At 45.3% G+C, this 24,482-nt stretch overlaps 1 protein-coding gene across 1 annotated transcript in view; it reads right to left on the bottom strand.

Annotated features, from left to right (window-relative positions):
• The window catches only part of LOC306920730 (transcription initiation factor TFIID subunit 4), a gene marked incomplete at its 3' end in the record, with an annotated part of 119,229 nt that overhangs the window by 21,425 nt on the left and 73,322 nt on the right, over positions 1-24,482 (bottom strand). The window contains exon 13 of the mRNA XM_079497579.1: positions 15,194-15,316. Coding sequence (XP_079353705.1) covers positions 15,194-15,316 — 123 coding nt within the window. The remainder of the gene's footprint in view (positions 1-15,193; positions 15,317-24,482) is intronic.

The following is a 24,482-nucleotide window of genomic DNA, read 5'->3' as shown; positions in this document are numbered from 1 at the left end:
CAGTCTTATGGCTAACAACAGATAGCCATCCGAAGCTAATGTGAGTAGCCTTTCGACTAGATCGGATTAAACACATTTATACAACTGAATGAATGCAACTTGCGTTTATTGGCGCTTGCCGAGAGTAAACAATGAACGAGGCTATGTTTTTTGGCGGGGAAAGAGTTAATACTTTCCATTTTTAACCAACACACAGACGTAAAGGGTGTTCAATAGCATTGATTTATGAAATAAAAAAATAATATATAAAAAGAAAAATCCCAAACCTCAAAAATGGAGTTAGGTGGTTTCTTCCAGACAGCAATGGTTCTAGTCCCCCCCTCCCCTCTATTTTCCTCTCCTTTCCACTTGGTCCCCCTGGCGCCCCCTGGGGGTGAAAACCACTGATGTGGAGCAATGGTTCTCAGCTGTTTTCACACCTGGACCTACATTTTCTGCTGACCTTGAATAATACATTATAATAATATTATAATATATTATACTGAATAACACAATGCTGCTATTAAATGTGTTTCTTTGTGTGGTATACGGAGCAGCTTGTGACCCATTTTGTGCACTGTTAACTATAACTCCACTGTTTTGGGAAACACAGATCTGTAGTCTGCAGACCTAGACATGCTGCTGGAGGATGCATACTCTGCGTCTTCCAACAATTAAAACCCCTGAATCAGATCCTGCCGTAAAAAAAAACCTCAAACTCAAACTCAAACCCCTGTTTATGTTGGCATTTCTGCCACAACGTGCCGGTATTCTGCCTACTCTGTACATATTACCACCTCCTCTTTAGCCCTGCTCGGCATTCCTCTCTGCCCCCCTGCTAGCTCCTAATGAAATATATTTTCCAGCTTTTTTCTCCTTGTTCTGTTTTTTTCTCCCTCGGGCACCAACCTTTAACAGCTGACAGTGGAGCTGAGGGAAGAGGGAAAAAAAGAATAATAAAAAAAAGAATAATACAGTCAAAGGCACAAACAAACTTTTTAATAAATAGCGACAAGAAACCTTGGCGCTCGCTCCCCCGGTAATAATGTCACTATGTGCTACGCTGCACAAACCAATCAGGGGCTAATTCTGCCAGCGTGGTAGGAGGCCCCTATAAATAACCACAGCTAGTCACACCAAGACACGGGAGTTTCTGAAGTGAACCGTGGGAGATCCAGCTCGTCGAGTGAGTGGGGGCCTCTCGAGGGAGGGGCCCGCCACCCCAACCACATCGACTTCAAATCGACAACTTCATTAGCGGTGCGCAACGCGTCCCCCGCATCCCAACCCCTCTTGAAAACTCAACACTTCATGCAGAACGAATATTCACGAATGAGGACTCAAGGGTGATTTATACTCGGTTGCGCGCCGGTCGCCAGGCGTACCCGGGAAGAGCCGGTCTGCAAGCTCGAAATGTATCATGCTTGCGTAAGAGTGCGACACGTTTTGAACTTGTAGATTAGGGCTATTTTTTCCGGTGCACGACACGGCACGCAAACCAGGTGTGAAATCAAGGGAGGGTAAGAACTCACAGGCCCTCGGCTCCTATCTCCGCCAGGATGGAGGGGAAAAGGAAGCGACGAGGCTCAATACAGCTGTGACTGTGAGGCTTTGTATTTCCCTGGCTATATCTATTGCTAGGAGAGAGCGGAGGCGTAGTAGGGAGTCAGGACAGTGAGGAACGAAGAAGAACAGTGTATAGGGGCCCAGGGTGTTTAGGCTTGTCCCCACATCCCTGGCCAACAGGCTAGCTAGAAAACCAGCCCGTTACCCAATCCCTGTCTCCATGGCACCCAGGCGGAGGGGATGGGAGAGGAGGAAGAAGGGGAGGGGGAAAAAAATTAAAAAGCAGCGAATTTCATTCTTCAGAAATTTAATTATATCAAGATTAACAAGGGAGGTAATTAATTTCCTTTAAGATGGGTATCTTTTAAGTGCCCGGGGCTCAACTTTGTTGTCAAAACTGTATATTTAACCGTTATTTCAGGGCAAAGTTTTCAAGGCAGGAAAAATGGAGGAGGACTACTCCGCCATGAATATGGAAATATGAGACTTTCTTATCTAAACGGTTATTTTACTGTGTTACCGCAAATGCACGCATTTATGTACATATATAAATGTAAAAACCTATGTGTGATTATCGCACAAAAAAGGGGACTTTCACAAAGGAGCCTTTCATAATTAAATGAATGATTATGGTCTAATGATAAATATGAGGCATACTGTAATAATTGGACATAATGTTTTACACAGCTATTGTCTGTATTAACAGTAGTGGCCGTTTGCAGTATACACATTACTGTACAGTAGATGCATGAAGACCCACATCATGCACCTGTCCAGGACCTGTAGTGCTGTGGATACTTCTTTCTTCTTTCTTACATGAGTAAAAAATGTAAAAACGACTCTTTCTAAGTGAAAAAATAGTATTTAAAAATATATAGAACAGCGCAGCACTGTTGTAGCGCAGACACAAGGTCACCAAAAGACGCTTCAATGGCGGGCTGAGTTGATAATATTTCAGCTCTCCTCAAGCAGATAAAAAACGCTGTATCTGAACAAACGAACGAGAGCAAACAAGTGGACCATATGCTCCGCCTGCCCTGGAAAAGGCCGAACTCGGTCCACTACCAAACGAACCACAGTCCTTCCTCTTCGATGTCTCCCTTTTGACTGATACCTGTCCATTCAAACTCTAAACGCCCCAAAGTTATTAGCGCAGCCGAAACTAGAGTTCTCAACAGGCCTGAAAATTAACACATTCCCTCCTGTTACTATATTGCCGGCGCGATTAAAGTTTAGAGTTTTATAAGGTCCCAAAGATCGTAGTTTGTCTCAATTAGAGGAGAAATGCGCACGTATATATATATATAAATATAATTTTTAATGCCGGATTAATGCTTAATAATCAAATCTCGTGGATGGCACAGCGGGTATATTTGCCTTTAAAAACAGAATTGAAGAATTGAAGTGGACATTTTGGAATAAGAGTGGCGCTTAAGGCAATTGGGTCACCAAAGGGTTTATTCTACAGTCTGTCAATTACATTAAGAGATATCTTGCGTGCTAAGATGTTTGGTGTGGCACTAGAGGACAGGCCATAGGTTCACTGAAATGGTTAAGGTTCATCCTCCAGGTAACTATGCACTCAGCAAGTTTCATGGCAATACGCCCATGAAATATTGAGGTAGTTTGTGTATCAACGCGGGAAATGTTTTGCCTGAAGGTGGCGCTAGAGTAAAGGCCATGGGGTCACCAATATCAGTAGGGTTCATACTATCATGGAGGTGCACAAAGAAAGAGTGAACAAATGTAATTCGGTAATAACATTTGTAGACTCTCCGAGTTAAATTATCAATCAGGATTTTCCAGGATGGGCTAAAAACTGTAACTTTATCACTATCAACATGTGTAGCAGTCTAGCAGATAGGGAAACCTGGACCTCAGTGGCTGTAGTCTAGGGTTTAAAACAGTGGTTCTCAACTTTTTCTGAATCAGGGTCCACATGAAAATCTTGAACGTGTTCGTGGTCATGTGTATTTCAGAGCATGTTTATTTTACTTATCTATCAACTGATTGTGTTGCGGCTTGGAGCAATGGAACTAACATAGTGTACTTTGAGTACAGTGGGTTTTTTTGTACATTAATTTTTTTATATTAACGTTAGGCCTATACAGTACATCAAAGTCATAGTGTTTTGCCATTAATTTGAGGGCCCACTTGCAATATCCCTGTGGCCCAAATGTTGAGAAGCACTGGTTAAAACACTATCCCAGTATGAGGATCCCACTCACTCACACTGCTCAACAAACTGTCTGGCACATTCACCACCGTTTACCACCACACCGTCAATATGGAAGCTATCATTTCTTTGTCTTTAGTCTGTCTTTGCCTCAGATATACGCTGTCCTACAGTACATCAAAAAGCTCTCTCCTCGCCGCTTACTAGTTTGTTTTGTTTGGTTTTAAATACAGATTTTTCAGAAAATCTTGTGATTCAATAATAATCTTACTGACAGTGAGACTGATTGTGTTTGTGTGTGTGTGTGTGTGTGTGTGTGTGTGTGTGTGTGTGTGTGTGTGTGTGTGTGTGTGTGTGTGTGTGTGTGTGTGTGTGTGTGTGTGTGTGTGTGTGTGTGTGTGTGTGTGTGTGTGTGTGTGTGTGTGTGTGTGTGCGTGTGAGAGAGAGAATCTGAGCCAGAGAGAGATAATGACACAATGACTAGCAATAGATGTGAGAGAGAGAGAGAGAGAGAGAGAGAGAGAGAGAGAGAGAGAGAGAGAGAAAGCAGGTCAGTGAGGTTGTGTAGAAGTCAGGCTGGGGTTCTGCTAGTGGAGTGGGTGAGTCTCATGCAGAAGCCACAGGAGAGAGAGGAGGACGAGGCCCTCCGGCCACACACTGTCACAAACTACACCAGCCAATTACCTCAATTTAGACTGACGGCCTACAGAACAACTTACATAACGGCTCCGCCATCAGCATGGGGCGGGGCTATATACCTTCATGCCCTTGACGCTTTCTACAGCACAAGAAGGTTTTCATTATATTTTTGCCTGCTAAACTTGTTTTGTTGTTGTTCTTTTCTGCTGATTGGATGTTGTTCCAACAAATCAGTAGGGCTAGGATATTTACGTCATCAGCCAGCGCCACTCTGTCCATGCTTTTCTCACTGTTGGAAAAAAGGTTAGCACCAGTTCGAGACTCGAGAGTAAAACCTACTGAATGATAAGGGGACGTTGCAGGGCAACAGCAGTAGTGGTGCATTGATATGATGTCAAACTGGTGTTTTTGTCCCAACCCGCACCACAGACCAAACCGAAGCCTCGAGTCGATTTCTCAGTTTTGGCATGACCCGCCTACGTTGGAGATAGGAGACTTTCCAGACTGAGTAGCGAAGTGACAAAACTAATTCACGGAATGCAGTGAATCAGGTTGGAAACCAAGGTGTTGTTTTTTGTCCAGCCCTAGTTGCCTTTATTCAGTCATGCAGTTACTGTACATTCAAACTGCATACTCAGTACCCGTAGCCTACAAACCCTGCCTGCAGCTTCAACTTGAGCTTTACTAGCTCTTGTTCTTTCTTTTCCTTTCTCCTTCGGTAGCGGCAGAGCCCTGAGGATGTGTGGCAATGTCGGTCCAACAATGTTTGGTCCCAAACAAGATATCTAAAAAATAAATGTATTAACTTAACTACCACAAAACTTTGGGGGAAGGAAGAAGTGACTAACTTAGCATGCTAGTTGGCCTGAACGAGACATGGCAAAAACAAAGCAAATGGATTCCCAGATAAGGGTGGGTTAAATTCATTCAGGACTGGTTCATTGATTAGAATTAAAGCTGTTAGTAGACAACAATTATATCTCTGTGTTCATGTCAAGGCGTTTGTCCATATGTGTTCAAATACAATGTCCATCTATTTGCCAGAGAATCACTGTGTCACTGTGCGGTTTCTTTAAGGGAAATATTTATTATTATGGATATAAATGAGTAACATTTATATCCATAATAATAAATATTTCCCTTAAAGAAACCGCACTATCCACAAGTTTCACACATTATAATGTATTTGCTAAATAGTTACTGTATCGATTTAAAATCATTGAATCGTATCGTATCGCCATAATGAACCAATATCGGGGCACGGTGGCACAGTCGGTAGTGCTGTCGCCTCACAGCTAGAAGGTCCTGGGTTCGATTCCCGCTGGGGACGCTGTGGGCACTGGGGGCGTGTTCCCTCCTCCGCGTCATCAGTGCCCATACCCGAGGCGGGGTTGGCGAAAGGGCCTTTCTGTGTGGAGTTTGCATGTTCTCCCCGTGTCCCCTAGGGTAGATACCCTCACAAAAACATGCCGTAATCCTGGTCTCTAAACTACCTCCCCCTGGCCAGCCGGAATAACGTGTTCCTTCCACGCGATGTCCAGCCGGGGAAACGCTCCCCTGTCAGGTGAAAAGAAGCAGCTTGGACTCCTCATGCATAGAAGGAAGCATGAGGTCAGTCCGCTGCCCCCCCAGGTTGGCAGAGGAAGTGTAGCGCCCAGGATTACATTAGATAATTGACACTGGGTGAAAAAATGGGTTACAAAATTGTGGGATAAAACATTTAAATAAAAAATAAAAAATGTACCAATATCGTCCATGTATCGTATCGTGATACGTATCGTATCGCTGTTAAAATGTATCGTTACACCCCTACTAATGCTATGTGTATGTTTGCTCAAAACAATAATCACCATAACATTGTTAAAAAGAACATTCTGAAATGCAGTACAGTTTAATATGAGATTAAATTAAACCAGATTGGCTAAAACATCATCTCAGCTGTATATTGTAACTATGAAAGCATGAAGCTGCTCCAAACCTATCTTGGAAAACCTTGTTTGATTGAATAGAGCCCCAGGTGGTCATATCCAATGACCCATGCTCTAATTAATCACAGTTAATGTTATGCCCACAATACGCATGTGTCTACCATATGCATGTGATCTTAAAAAAAAGAAGAAGTGAATCATAACTCGTTAACCCCTTTGTGGATCATGGGAGGCCTTTTATGCCATCTAAATGAATTCAATGATTTAAATTAAGTGATGTTGAGATATGTTGACAACTATCATATTTATGAAACTCAACAGAATAAGGCTGCTATATACATATTCAATAACTTCCATTTGTATTCAAAAAAGCACGTCACAACTGAGCAGAGAAAATAATTTGTTTCCGTCACGCTTCGGTGCCTTATGTTTTATATGAGTATCATTTATCCAAGCTGCACATATGTGAACTGACTAGTTAACTGTGAAATAAAATCAAATAGCGTAGGCCGGTGTACGTGTCCCCAAACCAGGGGTGAGCTGACGGTAGGGCTATCCAGGGCATCTCCCTGGTAGTTTTGAAGATGCACGCAAGCCTGCACAGCCATTCGCAGTTTTCCAACACTAACCTCGCTAACACAACCTGGCGATCGATGCTGAGTGTCACAGCAACAGCTGCAGCACAGCTTGAAATAACAGGAATGGACCTTGGATGCATACTGTAGGCATATCAATGGTGCCGATCTACTAAATAGCCTACTCTAGGGATTCTAGGGATTCATGAACTAATTAAATTACAGGGGTGACGTTTGCAAGGTAAATGCAAAATTATGACAACACAAAAGTTTCCTCATTATGCAAGTAAATAGAATGTATGGGTTAATAAATAGGCCTACATTAAAGAGGTTCTTTTAATTAGTGATCGCTCGCGCTCACCCAACATAGCCCCACTAGTTAAAAAATCCACAGCACATCCCTGGCTCACCACCCAATTTGGATCGCGCAGGATTTTGCAGGGTGTACAGTTTGCATTTTGAACGAGAGGGAGTCGATAAAAATCTTCTGTTAGGGACAAGAAAGAAGAAAATAACATATTTGAAATGTTTATGTTAATGTTGCCTCCCTCATTGCCCACATTACTCAAGTCGTCCATAATATGGTAACCACATGACTCTCTGCATGGGGAAGGTGAAAAGTTGTCAGGGAGCATTGCGGTGCGGCTCCAACAGCACATGGAACTGAGCCAAGGAGGAGCCCCCAGAACGTTGGAGGCTGAAGGCTCCTCCACCACACCCATGTCCTTTGTGTCCCTCCTTGCTCTAACCGGGCAACCGCCAGCAGACGCCAGAGTCAAAATAACACTACAATCTTCTTGACACTTACGCAACCGATAGCGGCCTCTTGGTGCCCTCTTTAATCATGTTTATGTAATATGTAGAAATAGACCCACTCTTCAGCCGTCATGTTTGGTTTACTGGCCTTGCCATCTAGTTTTTTTTGAGCAGTGCTTTAATAACCGCTCCAATGAACAGCTATGTGTGTCTGTCCCTATGTATGTGTGTCTGTCCGTGTATGTCCGTTTGAGTACGGCAACACCGCTGGGTGAACTAAAGTGGTACTGTTGAGCAGCCATAAAGGGCTACAGTACAGCTGTTGAGCTTCACACTGCATGACCACTATAACTATAACACACACGCACGCACGCACGCACGCACGCACGCACGCACGCACGCACGCACGCACACACACACACACACACACACACACACACACACAACTGCTGACAAGGTACGAGATGGACGCCGGTATACAGACAAAAAGCGTTCTGCAAAAATTAAATACATTAAATAAAAAAACGAGGAAAATCTAGGTGGGGTGGATGGGGGCGTGGCGAAGGAATTAAATCCCCCCGCAAAATTTAATTATTTTTATTAAAAATGTTTTAAATAACCTATTAAATCAATTAGGTTGATTAACCGTTGCGCCCCTAGACAGAAGAATGTACATTCAGCGGGTAGACTATACTTAGACACGAGTCATGGCTTCATAGACAGTACAGAGGAACTAAGTCATGGAGGAGTGATGAGTGCTGGGTACTGGAGCAGGGGGAGAACCAAACTGTCCCCCCACCCCATCATTATGACCAGACGCTCATCACGTGTAGTGCTGTCAGTCACCATTACACATTTAAGCTCACAATGCGACGCATCGTGAGCTTATAGATCCGCATTTTTATACATTTGAAATGGGACATTCTGTATAATGAGTACTTTTACTTTTGGTACTGTAAGTACATTTTGATGCCAATACTTATACTTGCCAATTCTTGATCAAGTACATTTTGAATTCCAGACTTTTAGAGTATTTCTATATTGCAGTATTGATACTTTTACTTAAGTAATGCATTTGAGTACTTTTTTCACCACTGATGGGAGGAGAGGATAGGACGAGGAGGAGGAGGAGGAGGAGGAGGAGGAGGAGAGAGCGTGTTTTTTTTTGTCCCACGCCGTGCTCTCTCTCCCACCAGACAGTCGGCCGCTGTCCTTAACCAAACAGCCCGCCCGGTCCTCCTCTCTCTCCAACCCCCTCTCCCCTCCTCCCCTCCCCGATGCCCTCCAGCTCCGGAACACCCCCCCCCCCCCCCCTCCCGCCCGCACCCCCCACACTTTGCTCGCCCGCCAACTTCCTGTTTGTCTGGCTGAAGACCTGGCCGTTTAACTCCCAGGCTTCTCGCGCGGCGGCATTGGCGAGGGAGGGGAGGAGGAGGGCCAGGAGAAGACAAGGAGGAGAGAGAAGAGGAGAAGTGCAAGGGTGAGGAGGAGGAGGAGGAGGAGAGGAAGGTTGGTGTTGGGGTGAGAGAGAGAGAGAGAAACAGAGAGAGAAACTGCACACTCCCCGAGTTGGGATTGATTTACTTCATTAACCGAGATTACAAGTTTAACTTACAAACCAGAGGTCAAAATTTCTCATTAACAAGGGGACCGTGGAGGACCGGGGGGCTTGGAGACCACTCTTATTACTGACTACACATTTCAATCTGTCTTTGATGTTCCATGTCTACCCCAACCCCACCCCTCACTTTTCTCTCTCTCTTTCTTTCACTCTCTCTCTCTCTTTCTCTCTCTCTTTCTCTCTCTCTTTCTCTCTCTCTCTTTCTCTCTTCTTCTCCCCTCTCCTATTTTTTTGGCAGCGAGGTTGATTTTAATTGTAGCTATAGAACAGAGCATAGTTTGCCTCTAAGCCAGCCTCCACATCTGTAGCGAGTGGAGCTTTAGTGATATTGGGTGCAGTCCATAGCTCCGGGCTAATTTTAATGGTCCCCCCCCCCCCCCCCCCCCCCCCCCCCCCCGTCCTTTTCATTGGAGCCTTGGATTGTTTTCCACGTGATTCCTGTTAATTTAGCTGGAGGAAAGGGCATCAGTTTTCCTTGTGCTCCCCCTCCTCCCCCCCCCCTCTCTCTCGCTCTCACACACACACACACACACACACACACACACACACACACACACACACACACACACACACACACACACACACACACACACACACACACACACTCTGTCTCTCTCTCTCTCTCTCTCTCTCTTTCGCCCTCTCTCCATGCCTCTCACTCTATTGCCTCACTCCTTCTTTCTGATCTACTGCCTCAAAGAAAGAAGGTGAAATGAATTCAAGTGGAAAAAATAGACTGCACTCCACTATTAAATCTCACCTCCGTGTCTTTTCTGTCTGTGTCTCTCTGTGTCTCTCCATCCCTTCTTCTGCCCCTGTGCCGTTGTTGCAGCCTGTTCCAGGCAGATAGGACGGGCTGTACAAACCCGGGCAATTTAGCTGCTATTGTTGTTTTTTACGTCAACAAACAAGGGGGCCTTCCTTTGATGTGATAAATGGCCCAAGCGGTAAGGATGATAACTCTCTCCGCTCGTAAATGTGTCAAGGATGTTTTCAGAGCTATGAGCATGTTTAACACTGCAGGACGCTCCATCAGCGCCGGGGTGCTGTTTTACATCGCATAGCTATGGCTAACCTCACATGTCCTGAAGTGCTCTCTCTGTCTCTCTCTGTGTATGTCTCTCTCTCTCTCTCTCTCTCTCTCACACACACACACACACGCGCGCGCGTGCGTGCGAGCGCACAAACACATTCACTCGCAAGCAACATTCACTTGCAAGACATTCCAAAAAGAACAGGTTTTGAACATTTTGTTATTTTCGGAAAGCAACACTGCCACGCAACAAAGTATAATAAATAGGCTTAACGCTGGAAGAGATGCTACACTTAATGTCTGTCTATTATAGGAACAGTTCACACTCACATGAACTGTGAGACAGCTTGGGTAGCTGTCACATGCAGGGAGTAAAGCCTGAGTTATACTTGGTTGTTTTATTTACCGCAGCAGCACCATGGTCTCTGACAAACGGACGTGCTTCGGCTACTCAGGCCTTCATCAGCGTTCACTCAATGTCCCACTTTTTCCTGCTTGCTGGATCGTCAGAAAGTCAGTTCCAAATTAAGAATATCTCCAGTAGCACTGAAGCTTTGGTCAACACACCTTTTGCTGTACAAAGCACTTACTGTAATAAGTATAGGAGATTGTACAATAGTAGCCTATACTGTCTCTCTCAGTAATAGCATGGTCTCATCAAAACCAGCGAAACATTGGCAACTGAGTGTTTTTTATACTCATAACAAGATTATACACAAGTTGACACCTGAAGGACAAAGGTTTGTGTCAATCTCTTTTCACCCCCTGCTTATCTTCCACATCCCAGCCTTGCTCCTCTCGGCCATTTCTCTAGACAGCTACCCCTTTACCTTGTGCTGCGACCCCCATGTGCTGACAACAGGGCTACGGTTGGGGCCATTTCGCCCGTACGATAGTCACACAGCGTTGACCATTTTTCTACGTAGACACATGAACACTAGTGTCCCTATTCAGGGCATGTCATAGTTGAAAGTCTGCAGGAAATAGCAGATCTACAAGCACACAACGTGTCACAACTTGTATTGTGGCCAAGTACAGACCCCTGGGGGACCCCCGTCAACAAGTATATAGGGCTTAAGGGGTCAGAGGCTTGGTTGAGTGTGTTTGTGTGTATCGCGGGGAGGGGGGGGGTTGTACTAGTACTGTACAGTATTTCGCCTGTACCGTGACTGTGTGTGGCACCACTGGGACCACAGACAGACCCTACCCTAACCCGTCCAGCCCAGCCAGCCAGCAGACCCATGCCATTGGCTCATTGGAACTAATCCGCCCTGCAGAGGCCTGTAAGAACCCCTTTGTTCCCCTCCTGCAGACCAGAGCAGGCTGGAGACACACACACACACACACACACACACACACACACACACACACACACACACACACACACACACACACACACACACACACACACACACACACACACACACACACACACACACACACACACACACACACACACACACACACACACACACACACACACACACACACACACTCCAGTCTTCACTGGCTATCAGTTTCACTGCCTGTGGCGCTCCACGACCAGGCGCTGGCCCAAGCCCCGCCCCGCCAAACTACCATCAAATAAAATAAAAGAGAGAGAGAGAGAGAGAGAGAGAGAGAGAGAGAGAGAGAGAGAGAGAGAGAAATACATGTAACGAAATTGTGTCACCTGCATTCCGTCACGGTCCGAACACAGCGGAAAGTTGGTGGGAAGAGGAGGAGGCAGGGAGGATATTGGAAGGAGGAGGGTTTCAACAGGAGCTCATGCTCTTGCAAGCTCGGTCCGGGGCTATAACGGAGCCGAGGGGAGCTGAACAAGGCCATTATCTGCCTCCTAATTTGAGCTGTGGCGCAGCACTGAAGGGCTGCCTTTGTCTGGGATTAATGCGGAAAGCTCAGGATGCGATGTCAGAGGGAAATAATCATCGGCGGGGGCCCTTCATAACGTCGGGGGCTGCCTCCGCTCCTGGCCAGAGGGGCCCCCCGGCTCATTTCTGTGGAGATGAAATCTATGACAAGCCCCTCAGTGAAGCTGAGAGCAGGCAACAGTCCAGTAACAGCCACAGGCCTCCAGGCATCCTGTGACCCCCTTAGAAAAGTCACATTCACTTTGCTCTGGAGAAGGGAAAGAAGAGCGCCGCGGGCACTTCCAGCCCATGTGAAATGAAGAAATGTGAGGAGGTGAAAACGAAGTGAAAATAAGTTAAGATTCCTCCCTCCTCCTCCTCCTCCTCCCCTCCTGCTTGAGCACCCCCCCCCCCCCCCCCCCCCCACCCACCCACCCCTCCACCAACACGAGGAGGAGAAGGTAGATGGGTGGGGAACGACTTCTCTTCATTATGCCCCTCTAATTAAATGTAGACAGGACATGGAACATGAACAAGCTGAATGGGGAGGGGGGGAGGAAACTGACATATATAACTTATATTCGTGTTTATGTTACAACTGCATCTGGGAACATTTGCAGAGTGACTTATTTTGAACTGCATGGAAAGGAGGGGGAGGTCAGGGGGTGAATGCGCATCAGGGTAAAGCTATAGTGAAAGAGGTTCACACTGCGCTCAAGAGCCAGAAGTAATGCATTTACTTTGTTATTTATCCTTTATGTATTTATTGTATTTTTTATAGCGGTTGCATGACCACGTTCCTCCACGACGGACAGTCTACCACACCGTTTCCCAAACAGTGGGGTCGGGAACCATTTGTGGGTGAACAATTGCCAAATGAACAATTGCCATTCAAACTTCAAGGCTTTTTGCTTCTGTTTTTTTTTGTATTTGTCATATTCAGAGATGAACCTAAAATATATATTTCAATAGTTTTTTAATAGATTAAAAAAGAAATCCTCCTCAGCCAACAACACCCTGAGGGGAACTAATGGCGAGTGGGTACGACGGCATGCGTAGCTTAACGACCCCCGCGCTGTAGAAATACGACCCTTTATGTCTCTACTTTAAGGAGCTCTTTTAGAATACCATAACTCAGCTTAATTAACAACAGCTTGGGTAGCTGTCACACAGGAGTAAAGCCTGGGTTATAGTGTGCGGGTGCTGCAAATATACAGTTGGGTGCCACCGATATTGTCCCTTATCATTTGACCCATTTAGGCCTGACCTCAACATTTTAAAAAATCCTTCTAAATCCTCCAGTTTTCTGAAATAAATATTTTCACGATCTTTCAAAAATAGCAGACCTACAAGCTCGTAGCGCGCCACTTGGTGGCGCGCTATGAGCGCTATGAGCGCTATGACCCAAAATGGGTTAACTGTCCTTTTGCGCAGATCACGCAAACCTCAGCAAAAAGAAAAGGACAATATCGATGGCCTCCAACTGTAGCCGATCTATAAGCTCTACAAACACTATTTTCTTGTAGCTCGGCTATTTTCGGCGTGTTGTGGGTTTAATACATTTGCTATTTTCAGCACGCTGTGAGCTTGCAGATTGGCTATTTCTGGCAAAAGTATGAATCACGCATAATTGGCCCCGCTCTCCTCCATCGGTGTGGGTGTACTGTGCACCTCATGCGTTACAGATATGACATATTTCCTGCCATCTTCCTTGTGTTAGCTCACCTCACTGAGGCTTTTGCAGTGCGGTTTATTAAATAAATGTCCTAACTTGGCTAACACGGAACAGGTTGTCCATGTGGAGGATGTGCAGGAATTCAGGCACACACACAATGGCTTCTTGCAAAAACAAAAGGGACCTGTGGGCATACTGGGGGGCATTGGACGACCCCGCCATGGGCCCTCCTCGGCTCGCCCACCCTGTTCCCTGCCTAAAAGGTTGGCGGGAGAGTTCACATGTGCTCATCTTCACCGACTGACTGTGTGGAAACAGATGAACATCTAAGCATGAGAACAATGGTTCACAGGGTAGCACACTGTGTCCCCAACATGCACACTTTCTGTCTCTGTCTCTCTCTCGCACGCACGTACGCACAAAACAATTATACAAGCAAGCTGCCTAGGCAACTAATGCACCCAGAGAGATTCTACACCTGTCCCAAATGCTACTATATACACTATACAGTACATACAGTAAATGCATATACCTTATTTGACCTTTCACTGTGACCTTTTGACCATTTGACTGATTTGAACAAATACAGTTGAATCAATAACACACGCCCTGACCGCCAACTCCAGGTTTGACACAATATGCAGCCACTCCACTACAATTAACATGACACACATTAAAAATGCACATACGTCGATGACATAACACTCTGTTCTGAAGTCACATTCCAACACGTGACATTAATCTGATCTGCTTAAATCGGTGATATGCTTACAGTACTTCACACCTCTCACTAACACAACAGTTCAAAGAAATGTACGGATTGACTACAATATAGCTTCAAGTCTTTGAAGATATGGAGGCTTGTGCATTTCAACTACCTGTTGCTAAGGCTGACCAGACAATCTCTAAACGTCAGTTCTTGAGAAACTACAAATAAGTGTTCTGCGCACGAGTGGTTGCAGGATTGCCACAAGGATCAATTATTATTAATTAAGAAAAAAGCTATGATGGTGGAGTGGTCTAAGATACATCTTGTAGTCACTATAGTCAGCATTTTTATGACACAATTTCAATTCAAAATTTCAATGCAATTCCCTCCAGGAGATTGTAAAAGAAGACAAAGTAAAGAGACAGGCAAAAATTGAAATGGGAACCCGGTTCTAGTTAAAAATGAACACAAAACTGTAAAAAAAAAAACAGTAGAAAAGGGGGGATTTGGATTAGATAGGAAATGCGAGTCTGAAAAGGTGGGTTTTGAGTGTGGATTTAAAACGTGGCGAGGGTGGGGAAAGAGCTCTGACATGAGCAGGATCAGGGAAGTGTGAAGAAGTCCGTGTGTGCACGCCCTAAAACAGGGTCGCCAGCCGGTTGAAAAGTGCTTAAATCAAGTCTTACCTCGGTCCCTGACGAGGTGCTTCCCGGTGAGTCCATCTTGCGTTTCCTTCGGGGTCCGATGGCGGCGAGCGCTGTGAGGTTGGCGTCTCTCTGTCTGATCTGGGCCAGTTCCTGCTGCTGCATCTGTTGGACAGATAAGAGCAACAGGTCAGCCTAAAGACACCTCTATGCCAGTGGTGGAAAAAACTACTCACATTTTTAAGTAAAAGTATCGAATACTGTATTGTAGTCTGTACTCTGTTACAAGTAAAAGTCCACTCTTCAAAGTTTACTTGAGTAAAAGTACAAAAGTATTGTTATCAAAATGTAATTACAGTACCAAAGTAAAAGTAGTCATCATGCAGAATGTCCCATTTCCAAATTTCAAATGTATAAAAATCTTTTGAAAATAGCCGATCTACAAGCTCACAATGTGTTGCATCGCGACGCATTGGCAATTGTTGACACTGTAATGGCAATACAAATTATGCTTTCTGTTTTTTTTCCTTTTTATTCCAATTCAGCTTTTTGATATGACTGCATTTTGAGTTTCATTCATTTATAAGCTCACACATTGTTATGAATATATCTGTTCTAGTAGAGACAGAAAGCAGGCTGATATAAGGACACTGCATCGGGTCCATTGGATTCCATTTGTATCCTTTGGGGTCAGATCTGTATCCTCTTAGAACGCCGCATTCTGTCCAACTTTCAGACTCTCGTCAGTCTCCCATTAACCTTCCTGTGAAATATCTGCCTTTTCTTCCAATAGAACCCTCAGCAACAAAATGGCCGCCTGTTGTCAGACATTAGGCGAGCTGCCGTCAGACGGGGGGGAAGGGTGCGGCAGTGTGTGATGTACGGAGGGGGAGGGTGGGGGGGCACAGCCTGAGGTAATGTCATGTCTAGCCCGAGGGCAGGAGGAGGGCCAGCATGGCTAGGAGCTGCCCTTTCTGCTAGGCGGACGGATGAGGCCTGGAGGCAACACACTCACAGGGTGTCAGCACCCCCCTGTTATGAGGAACACACACACACACACACCACTACGCGCACACACACACACACACACACACACACACACACACACACACACACACACACACACACACACACACACACACTTACAGGCACGTGCGCGTGCACACGCACACACACACACACAGACACACACGTGCTTGTACATATGCACACACACACGCTCGCTCACATTCATACACACACACCGCTCACATTCATACACACACGCACACGCACACGCACGCACGCACGCACGCACGCACGCACGCACGCACGCACGCACGCACGCACGCACACATGAGCGTGCACATAGAGGCACACTCACCCGTGCCTCCCACCCATCCATAGCGTAGCACCAGGAATGCCTGGCCAGCAGCTTGCCTGCATGCCTCAGCCCACCGGGGGGGGGGGGGGGGGAGACACACACGGGTCGAAGTGAACAGGGACAATCAATGTTGCTCTTTCATGTCTTTCATGTTCTTTTATGTTATCTCTCAGCGTGCGTTCGTTCGCCAGGCCGCTCCTCTGTTTGTGTATGTGTAAAACATGTACGCATTATTGTTGTGAGATCAGGAGATGTGTGTGTGTGTGTATGTGAGCGTGTGAAATCTGTTGATTTCAGACGATTGACTTCCATGCATACGTATTACGCACTGAAGACGCACTGAAAATAGCCTTGTGACTCGTAGCACTATATACAGTATCTTCAGTGTGCGAGACCGGCCGCGCAACCACGTATAAATCATGCGAGGGAAAAAAAAGGTTGTCTTGGTGTATGAACTCTGCCATCTGAAATGTGCATGCAATTAGCCCCCCCCCCGAAAAAACTAACCCCCTGAAGCGAGGCGTGCCATTCAGGGTGTTGCCACTCCACATTTAGCAAGAAAACGACCTGAGAAATAGGCATATATAACGTTATTTGTGGGGTTTTGTCGAGGGTGTCGAATCTGTCGATCAACTCAACTTATTGTCATCAATGCTGTCATTGTTATAGCTTGGCCAAACTGGTCAACTAAATGGTAAATGCACACACACACACGCACATGTCACACGCACGCACGCACGCATGCATGCACGCACGCACGCACGCACGCACACACACACACACACACACACACACACACACACACACACGCTCATGGGTAAACACACACGCTCATGAGGGTGTGAATAAATATAAAGAATTGTACATGATGTCTTTGACTGTCTTTGACGGGTCAGAACTAAGTGGGTAAAGGCAAATTATAGAACAGCTAGAGTCCGGTACTCTTAAGTTCGGGCAAATGTGCATCTCTGTATTGCATTACTATAATACAGCCTTTGAAACCAACCATGTTGTCACAATATTACTAGGATATCCAAAATCCCACACAATATCTAGGCTTCTATCGCAATATCGATACAGTAGTATATCAATACAATACCCAGCCCTGGAGGAGACTGGAAAACAGATGGGGGGAGAGCAGGGGTAGAGAGAGAGAGAGAGAGAGAGAGAGAGAGAGAGAGAGAGAGAGAGAGAGAGGCGATGAGAGATAGGTCCGCTATCTCACTGATGGCACCAGGATGCCGGCATCTCTGCCTGGCAGTTGGCACCAGGCATGGGCTCCCAGTTGCCCGCAGCAACTGCCTGCATTTTCAGATTTATGACTGTATGATAAATGCAGACCTCATTTCACCATCTGCAACCCCGCAGTCTGCGCTGCGCTTCCCGTCACCGAAGAGGGACCGACGCGACGCTGAGAGACGGATTCGTGATCCCAATCTGGTGCCATGTCTGCTGCTGCAGCCCACCTTTAAATGACGAGCGTTCATTGGCTGGGGCAGGATTGGAATCTCTCGTCGTTTGGATCAGTGATATCTTAACCCTTTGGAATTTCAAAGTTTGATATGCATGATGATTTGATTATTTTTCTTTTTCTTTTCATCTCCGGGACCCACAATCTCTGCAGTAAAATCCTCTTTCAATGTAACTCTGAGTGTACAAATGGAACCAATGACGGGGCCCGTATGGGAAACCAGAGAATTCTAATTTGTGGATATTTTAGTTTAGTGTTGATTTTATTTGATGAAATATCCCATCCAATGATTTTGGGGGGGAAAAATGAGGAAAAAAATAATAAAGAACTTCTTCATCAACAAATAAAAATGAAACAAGGTTAGAGATGGCATTATCAATATTATAGTCAATATAATATCTGACAATACGCCTCATATCTGGCATTACTGCTTTGAAATTTGTTATTGTTTCAGTGTCTTTTTTTTACCCTGTGGCTCTGCAGTCTATCCGTCTATAAGAGGGTTGGTCTGTCTGTTCCAGAGATAATCTCTTCAACCAATCAGTGCCAAATGTGTTGTTACAATGCCAGCAGGCCACAGCAGTAGACACAAACATAAATGTAAAAACAGTATTATGTTCACTGAGCAAGAATGCTCACTATTGTCTGTTGAATACCTGCCTCATGTCCATACAGTTACCCACATTCACACCCATGGCAGCTTGTCCAGTACAACCTGCACCTGTCTCAAACGCTTGGCCATTGTGCAGCTCTACTGGAGCAGTAGCAGGTCACAAGTGCCTTGATCAAGAGCACTTGTGCGAGTGTTACTCATTTATTTCCCCTGCACTGCTTCGTCTTGCCAGGTCCAAGATCGATACGGCAACCCTTCACTCATAATATTGTAATGCTTCCACCAAAGACACCAAGTATTCACTTGAGCACTACTATACTTTGCCGTATGACAAATGGCAAAAATAGCAGATTCCGATGCATTGTGAGCTTGTAGATCTGCTATTTTAGTACTGTGTAGATACTTGTGTGTTTTTCATCAAAACAAAGACCAGGTGTGGATAGCTGGCGTCAAGGACATTTTGACACAAATCCACACGGTAGCTCCAGTGGGGATGGAATCGTTACAGATGTGAGTCTCTAATCACATGGTCGTCCTATCAACAGTAGCCTACTAGAATGATCTTCAGACCGCTGGAATCAGGGGGATTGTAACAGACCTGAAAAGCAGCCCAGTTGGGCAGAATCCATGTGGATTCTGTCCAACTAACTGATCAATGTGCAGTAAATATCAGCTGCTGCCTTACAGTTACTTAAATACAGGTGGTTCCTGTCTGCCTTTTATGCCCTTTTGAAGCAGGGAATTATAAAAGCCATATTGCAAAGTCATATTATTATTCACCTAAACCCTAACCCTAAAAGAAATACAGATAACCCCCAACATAAAATACAAATATAAGATCCTGACACTGACTCTGTATTTGCGTACTGACTAAATAACTAAATAAATACAACTGTAAAAAAATAAAATTCTATATGAACAAAGAAAATGTGAATGAGGAGTCAAGTTGGACGAGCAGGACACTATTGATTGATTTGCTCGACTATTGCCCTGTTCTTGAATCATTTTCACCAGTCAAGCGCTGCCCTCCAGCTACACGAGTGAAAACCCTTCAAGTCCCCGGACACATTAAGAAAGTAGTCCGTCTTTTCCACCACATGGACAAAAGAACAGCATGTTCGCTCATGATGCAAACCCGTCTGAAATATGGAAAGGCCGACAGAGCAATGACTTCAACCTGAGGAAGGAACGAGGGAAAGATCTCCAGGAGAAGCGATGGCCGCCATATACTGTAGTCTATTTCTGCTCTCTCTAACAAAGGCTCCTTCCCCCCATTCCTCTCCTCTCCTCATGCACCCCAGCCTGAGGGGCTCCTCGCGGCCCCCCAGACGCTTACAGACAGATGTCCTTGCTGGAGCAGAACATGCTCTGCATGACGTCACTGGAGGGGCCGTGGAAGAGATGGCGTTTGGCTTTCTGCCTCAAAAAAGAAAGAAAAAAAAAGACCCGGGCATATGAAGCCAGGCTGGGAGAGTTTTTGTGTATCTGCCTCGTCTAGGGTTGGGATCCTTTAGGATGTTAGCGATTCCGGTTCCTTAACGATTCCCTCTTAACGGTCTGATTCCTTAAAGGTTCCCTATAACGATTCCCATAGGGGTTCCAAATGGGTACAGATCCGAAATTCTACTTCACATCTAGCTCTCACAGTGTGATAAACCGTTCCCGGAAACAGTTCCAAATTTGATGGAAACTATTCCAGTTCCTCATTGATGGATCTGGTTCCTCCGGTTCCAACCCTAGTCATTATAGCCCCGCTAGCCATAACACAGCATTTAGTTTTAGACTGTATCTGGCCCTGCTTTGATAGATTTTGTGATTGATTGAATACTTTATTAACAGTTGGCATGGTCAGCTAGATGATGATAAAAAGGTGAGTATGTGAATACCAATGATAAGTAGGCCTACCATTTCAGGAATATTGTTTACGTTAACTCTAAACAACTATCCTCTCTCTCTCTCAATTCAATGCAATTTAAATGAAGGTGAAGTAAAACTAAAATACACTAAATCGCGGCGACTTGGTAAACTGGCGAGTTCTCCGGATACCGAACACTGGCCTCTAGACTTAAACCTAGTGTTCTTACTACACGTCACAAGGTGCCGTGGACGCGACGAGTTGTGAGATCAGTAGATCAGCTGTTCTTGGTGCATAAATGAAGCACTGGAACACTTAAGCGGTCTGGATTTACCCCCAAGGATGTGGCAATATTGTGGTCCGTTCAAAGCACAGGGCCGAGTGCCACGCTCTACTCGAATGAAACGGAATCACAAACCTGAACTTTGCAGTCGTTGTATTTCATCCACCTGACACCCACATGGGCAGCATTGGGTGGAACATCTGCAAGCTGTGTCTCAGGGCTGTTCCTCGTGTGAAAGTGCCTGGTAGATAATTAGCTTGAAGGAGGAGGGAGGCAGCCAATCAGGGCCTCTCTATTCCATCTGCACTCAGCAGACACGCCGAAAGACCCAAGGCGAGTCGAACAATGTTCTGCCCTGACCCGGTGACGTGGGTGGAGCTCATACTACTGCATATTGTTAGATTATCAAGTACCTATACTGTTTAAGTATGTTAGCAGACATAGCACATAGTGACTCATGCATTCTGTACTCTTGTTCATGTACAAATGTTCTGGAATATTTTTTTGCTGTTTTTAGGCCACAGATTTGAGGTTTTGTCCATTTTTATTTTGACTTATTTCAGACTTTAGTTGTGACAGTAGGTCGCAGATTACTATGAAAACCTGAAACACCTGTCGCTCTGTCACGCCACCATATGTGGCCGTCAGTCTATCACGCCTCGTGACACGTCACGCCACCAAATATGGCCGTCAGTCCATCACGCCTTGTGACACGCTCCAAATATGGCCGTCTCCATATATTAAGATCACGACACTGACCTCATCAAACCCTGGATAGCCATACATGGAGAAGACTGGATCATCACCTAGATCTGCATATATGGAGCCGGCCAGCAACTGTACATCTGACCACCTTTAGATCTCCATATATGGAGCTGACCGGTTCTGACATTCCATATGTTGATCTGACCTCATCAAACCCTGTACACCCAAGACACACTCCATATATGGCCAGTACATAATTCATTCTATATGTTGTTCTGACCCCCCATGCCAAAGCGCCAGTGCTCGCCCAGCAGTCTGCCGTCACCCAGGCGGATGCGTGCACGCATTTAAGACACAAGGCACACACCGCTTTAAGGCACAAGGGAGTAGTGTGTCCATGGAAGAATTCACATACAGTACAGTTTGCATACAATGAAACTATAGTCGCTGGAGTAATTCAAGGTCTTATTATTAAAAACTGGTATCATTTAGTTCTTAAACCCCATTTTATATTAGGCCTATCTGTGTTGACATGAAAAGGAAATAAGGAAGGCTTATGTTTGCATCAAAGCTGACCTTTTATTATTAGGGTAGTTATTCCAGTGCTGTAGATTAATCTATGGACAAGTATAATTGACTTTCTAATTACTCCATAACTGTGTTGTGTGTAAAATATCCCTGATACAATGTACTGTAAAAAAGTACAAGAGCATGTGCACATTTGCACAAACTGTTACCCTCTTGCTTTGAAAGGACTGGTCCTTTCAAAGAGGACTACGAGAAGATCATTGCCTGCATGTAATTATTAGTAAAATGACCTTTTTACGAAATAATAATCAGAAAAACTAGTCAAGGTTGAAAACAAGAGTGTTAAAAAGAAATTCCATTCCATTCATTCCATTTAATTTGTTCCCATTATTTTTGTCTTGCTCACTTAAATGTTACAACAAATCTGCTTGCAGTGTTACAGTACTTAGAAATGTATTTTACTGTATACAGTAAAGATCATCAGTGTTAATTTATCCATTTGTAACCCTACGAGTGCACATGTCGTCTCTGTCGGGTTGTAGGCGCAAATCGAGTCCTCGCTCTTGTCCCGCCTCTGAAACACGCGACCGTATCCGGTTCCCGCTAGGCGTTAGGCGAGATCATAGTTATATATAATCAGACAGATCCAGCTACATCCGGCTATTTCCATATCCAGAGATAGCATGTTTACGTTCATGAAAGGAGAATATTGTACATGTGTTGCCTGTGAGTCGGGTCCAAACAGGTCCAAACAGGATATATGAGGTTTATACCCGACAGGACACTTTAGGGGATTAAAATAAAAAGATCAGATGCTACTTTTGATGCTTGTGTGTGATGCTGTAGTATGATCAAGCAAGGCCGTTCATTTACGAAGAGCAAACAAACAAACAAACAAACTAAAAGATAAGATAGAGATAAGAGGTTTCTGCCTGACAACGATATCTATTCTAACCCGGTCCATTCTGGCTAGATTTGTAAACTCTCTATGATATTACTGTGTGTGTGTGTGTGTGCGTGCGTGCGTGCGTGCGTGCGTGCGTGCGTGCGTGCGTGCGTGCGTGCGTGCGTGCGTGCGTGCGTGCGTGCGTGCGTGTGCCAATGGTACTTGGCTGACTGTGTTTTCTATTTCCTCTAAAGCCTGGGTATGTCAGAAGCCTTTGCAGGGCCATGGACCAATTATTCCGTGCTCTCAGCTCTCCCTGGAGCTAGGGTCATTATGCGAATGCCACTATCATGACCCCTACGGTTCCTCGTAGTGTGCAACTTATTTGCAAGATATTAAAACCAGTAGGACGTGTTGCAAAATGTTCAGATAAATTGGATGTGTATAAAAACCCACCTGAAAGCCCAGCCAATAAGCCACAGAGCTAGTATTATCATTGTGTGTAATAACATTTGTATAAAACATTTTCCAAAAACATAATAGTTTTTTTTTTAACGAAGGGAACTAGGAATCGGTGTTAAGCATATTCCGAAAGGTATTACAGTCGAGTGTCGGCGGGGTGTAAGCCGGTGATCATTAAAAATAATGCTTATCTAAGGGGAAATTTCCGACTTTAAATGTTCTCTCTCGCTTTGTCTCCCTCCGTAGCTAGCGTGCTTTGGCTGTAGCACTCTTCTCTCTCTCTACTCCTCTCTTGTTCACTCTCTCTTTCCCTCTTTTCCTTAAAAGGGGAGGATTCGCCGCTCGCCACCTGCTATTGATCACGTCAAATTTGCATCCCAGGAAAAGATGTGAACTCAGATATTCACACTCCGAGAGAAGGAGGACGATCTCAATGATTTATTCATTTCCAAATCAAAAAAGGGATAGAAGAGAGAAAGTGAAAGAGAGATAGGAGTGGAAGGTAGATGAGAAGGGGGGGGGGGGGGGGATCTTCATAGGGAAGCGGTGACGACTCAACTGCGAGGCTCAGAGTCTGGGCTCCTCTTCTCCTCAATGCCGCCCCCGGGCACATGGTGTGCAAGTCCTCCTAATTAGCAAGGTGAATCATGCTGCCGCTCTCTAATTAGCCAACATGACAATCTAATGGAAACATGCGGACCGCGCTGGCACACTTAGCATCACCCCACAAAGACCCACACACTATCACCGTCAACTCTTTATATCCCCAATGAATTCTAAACAAATGACCCAAAAGAAAAAAGGAAGAGCCGAGTCGGTTCAAGAGGGCAACGCATGGGAGGGCTCTTTTTTGGGGAAAGGTCAAATTAAGTAAGTAAAGGAAGGGAGGGAGGGAGAAGTTTAGCTGGTGAGGGGTTTTTTCCCCTCTCCCCCCTCTCTGTGTGGTGTTTGTTCCCTAATTGAAACGTGTCCTGCCTCCCTCCTGCCTCCCTCTTATCCCAGGCTGAGGGAGGCTGCCACCTCGCCACGAGCGTAGCTCACTCTCTACCCAATTCCCCTGTCGCCATGAGTCCCAAGGAGTGCTCCTGCCGCACAAAAGAAGAAACAAGTGGTCCTACAGGCGTGTTTCAGTGCAGAGACGAGCCACAATCTTCCTCTAAGGCAC

The sequence above is a fragment of the Electrona antarctica genome (assembly GCF_951216825.1).
Source record: "Electrona antarctica genome assembly, chromosome: 3".
Taxonomy (NCBI): domain Eukaryota; kingdom Metazoa; phylum Chordata; class Actinopteri; order Myctophiformes; family Myctophidae; genus Electrona; species Electrona antarctica.
Note: the sequence above shows the minus strand (reverse complement) of the source record. Positions and strands in the feature narration are given on the sequence as shown.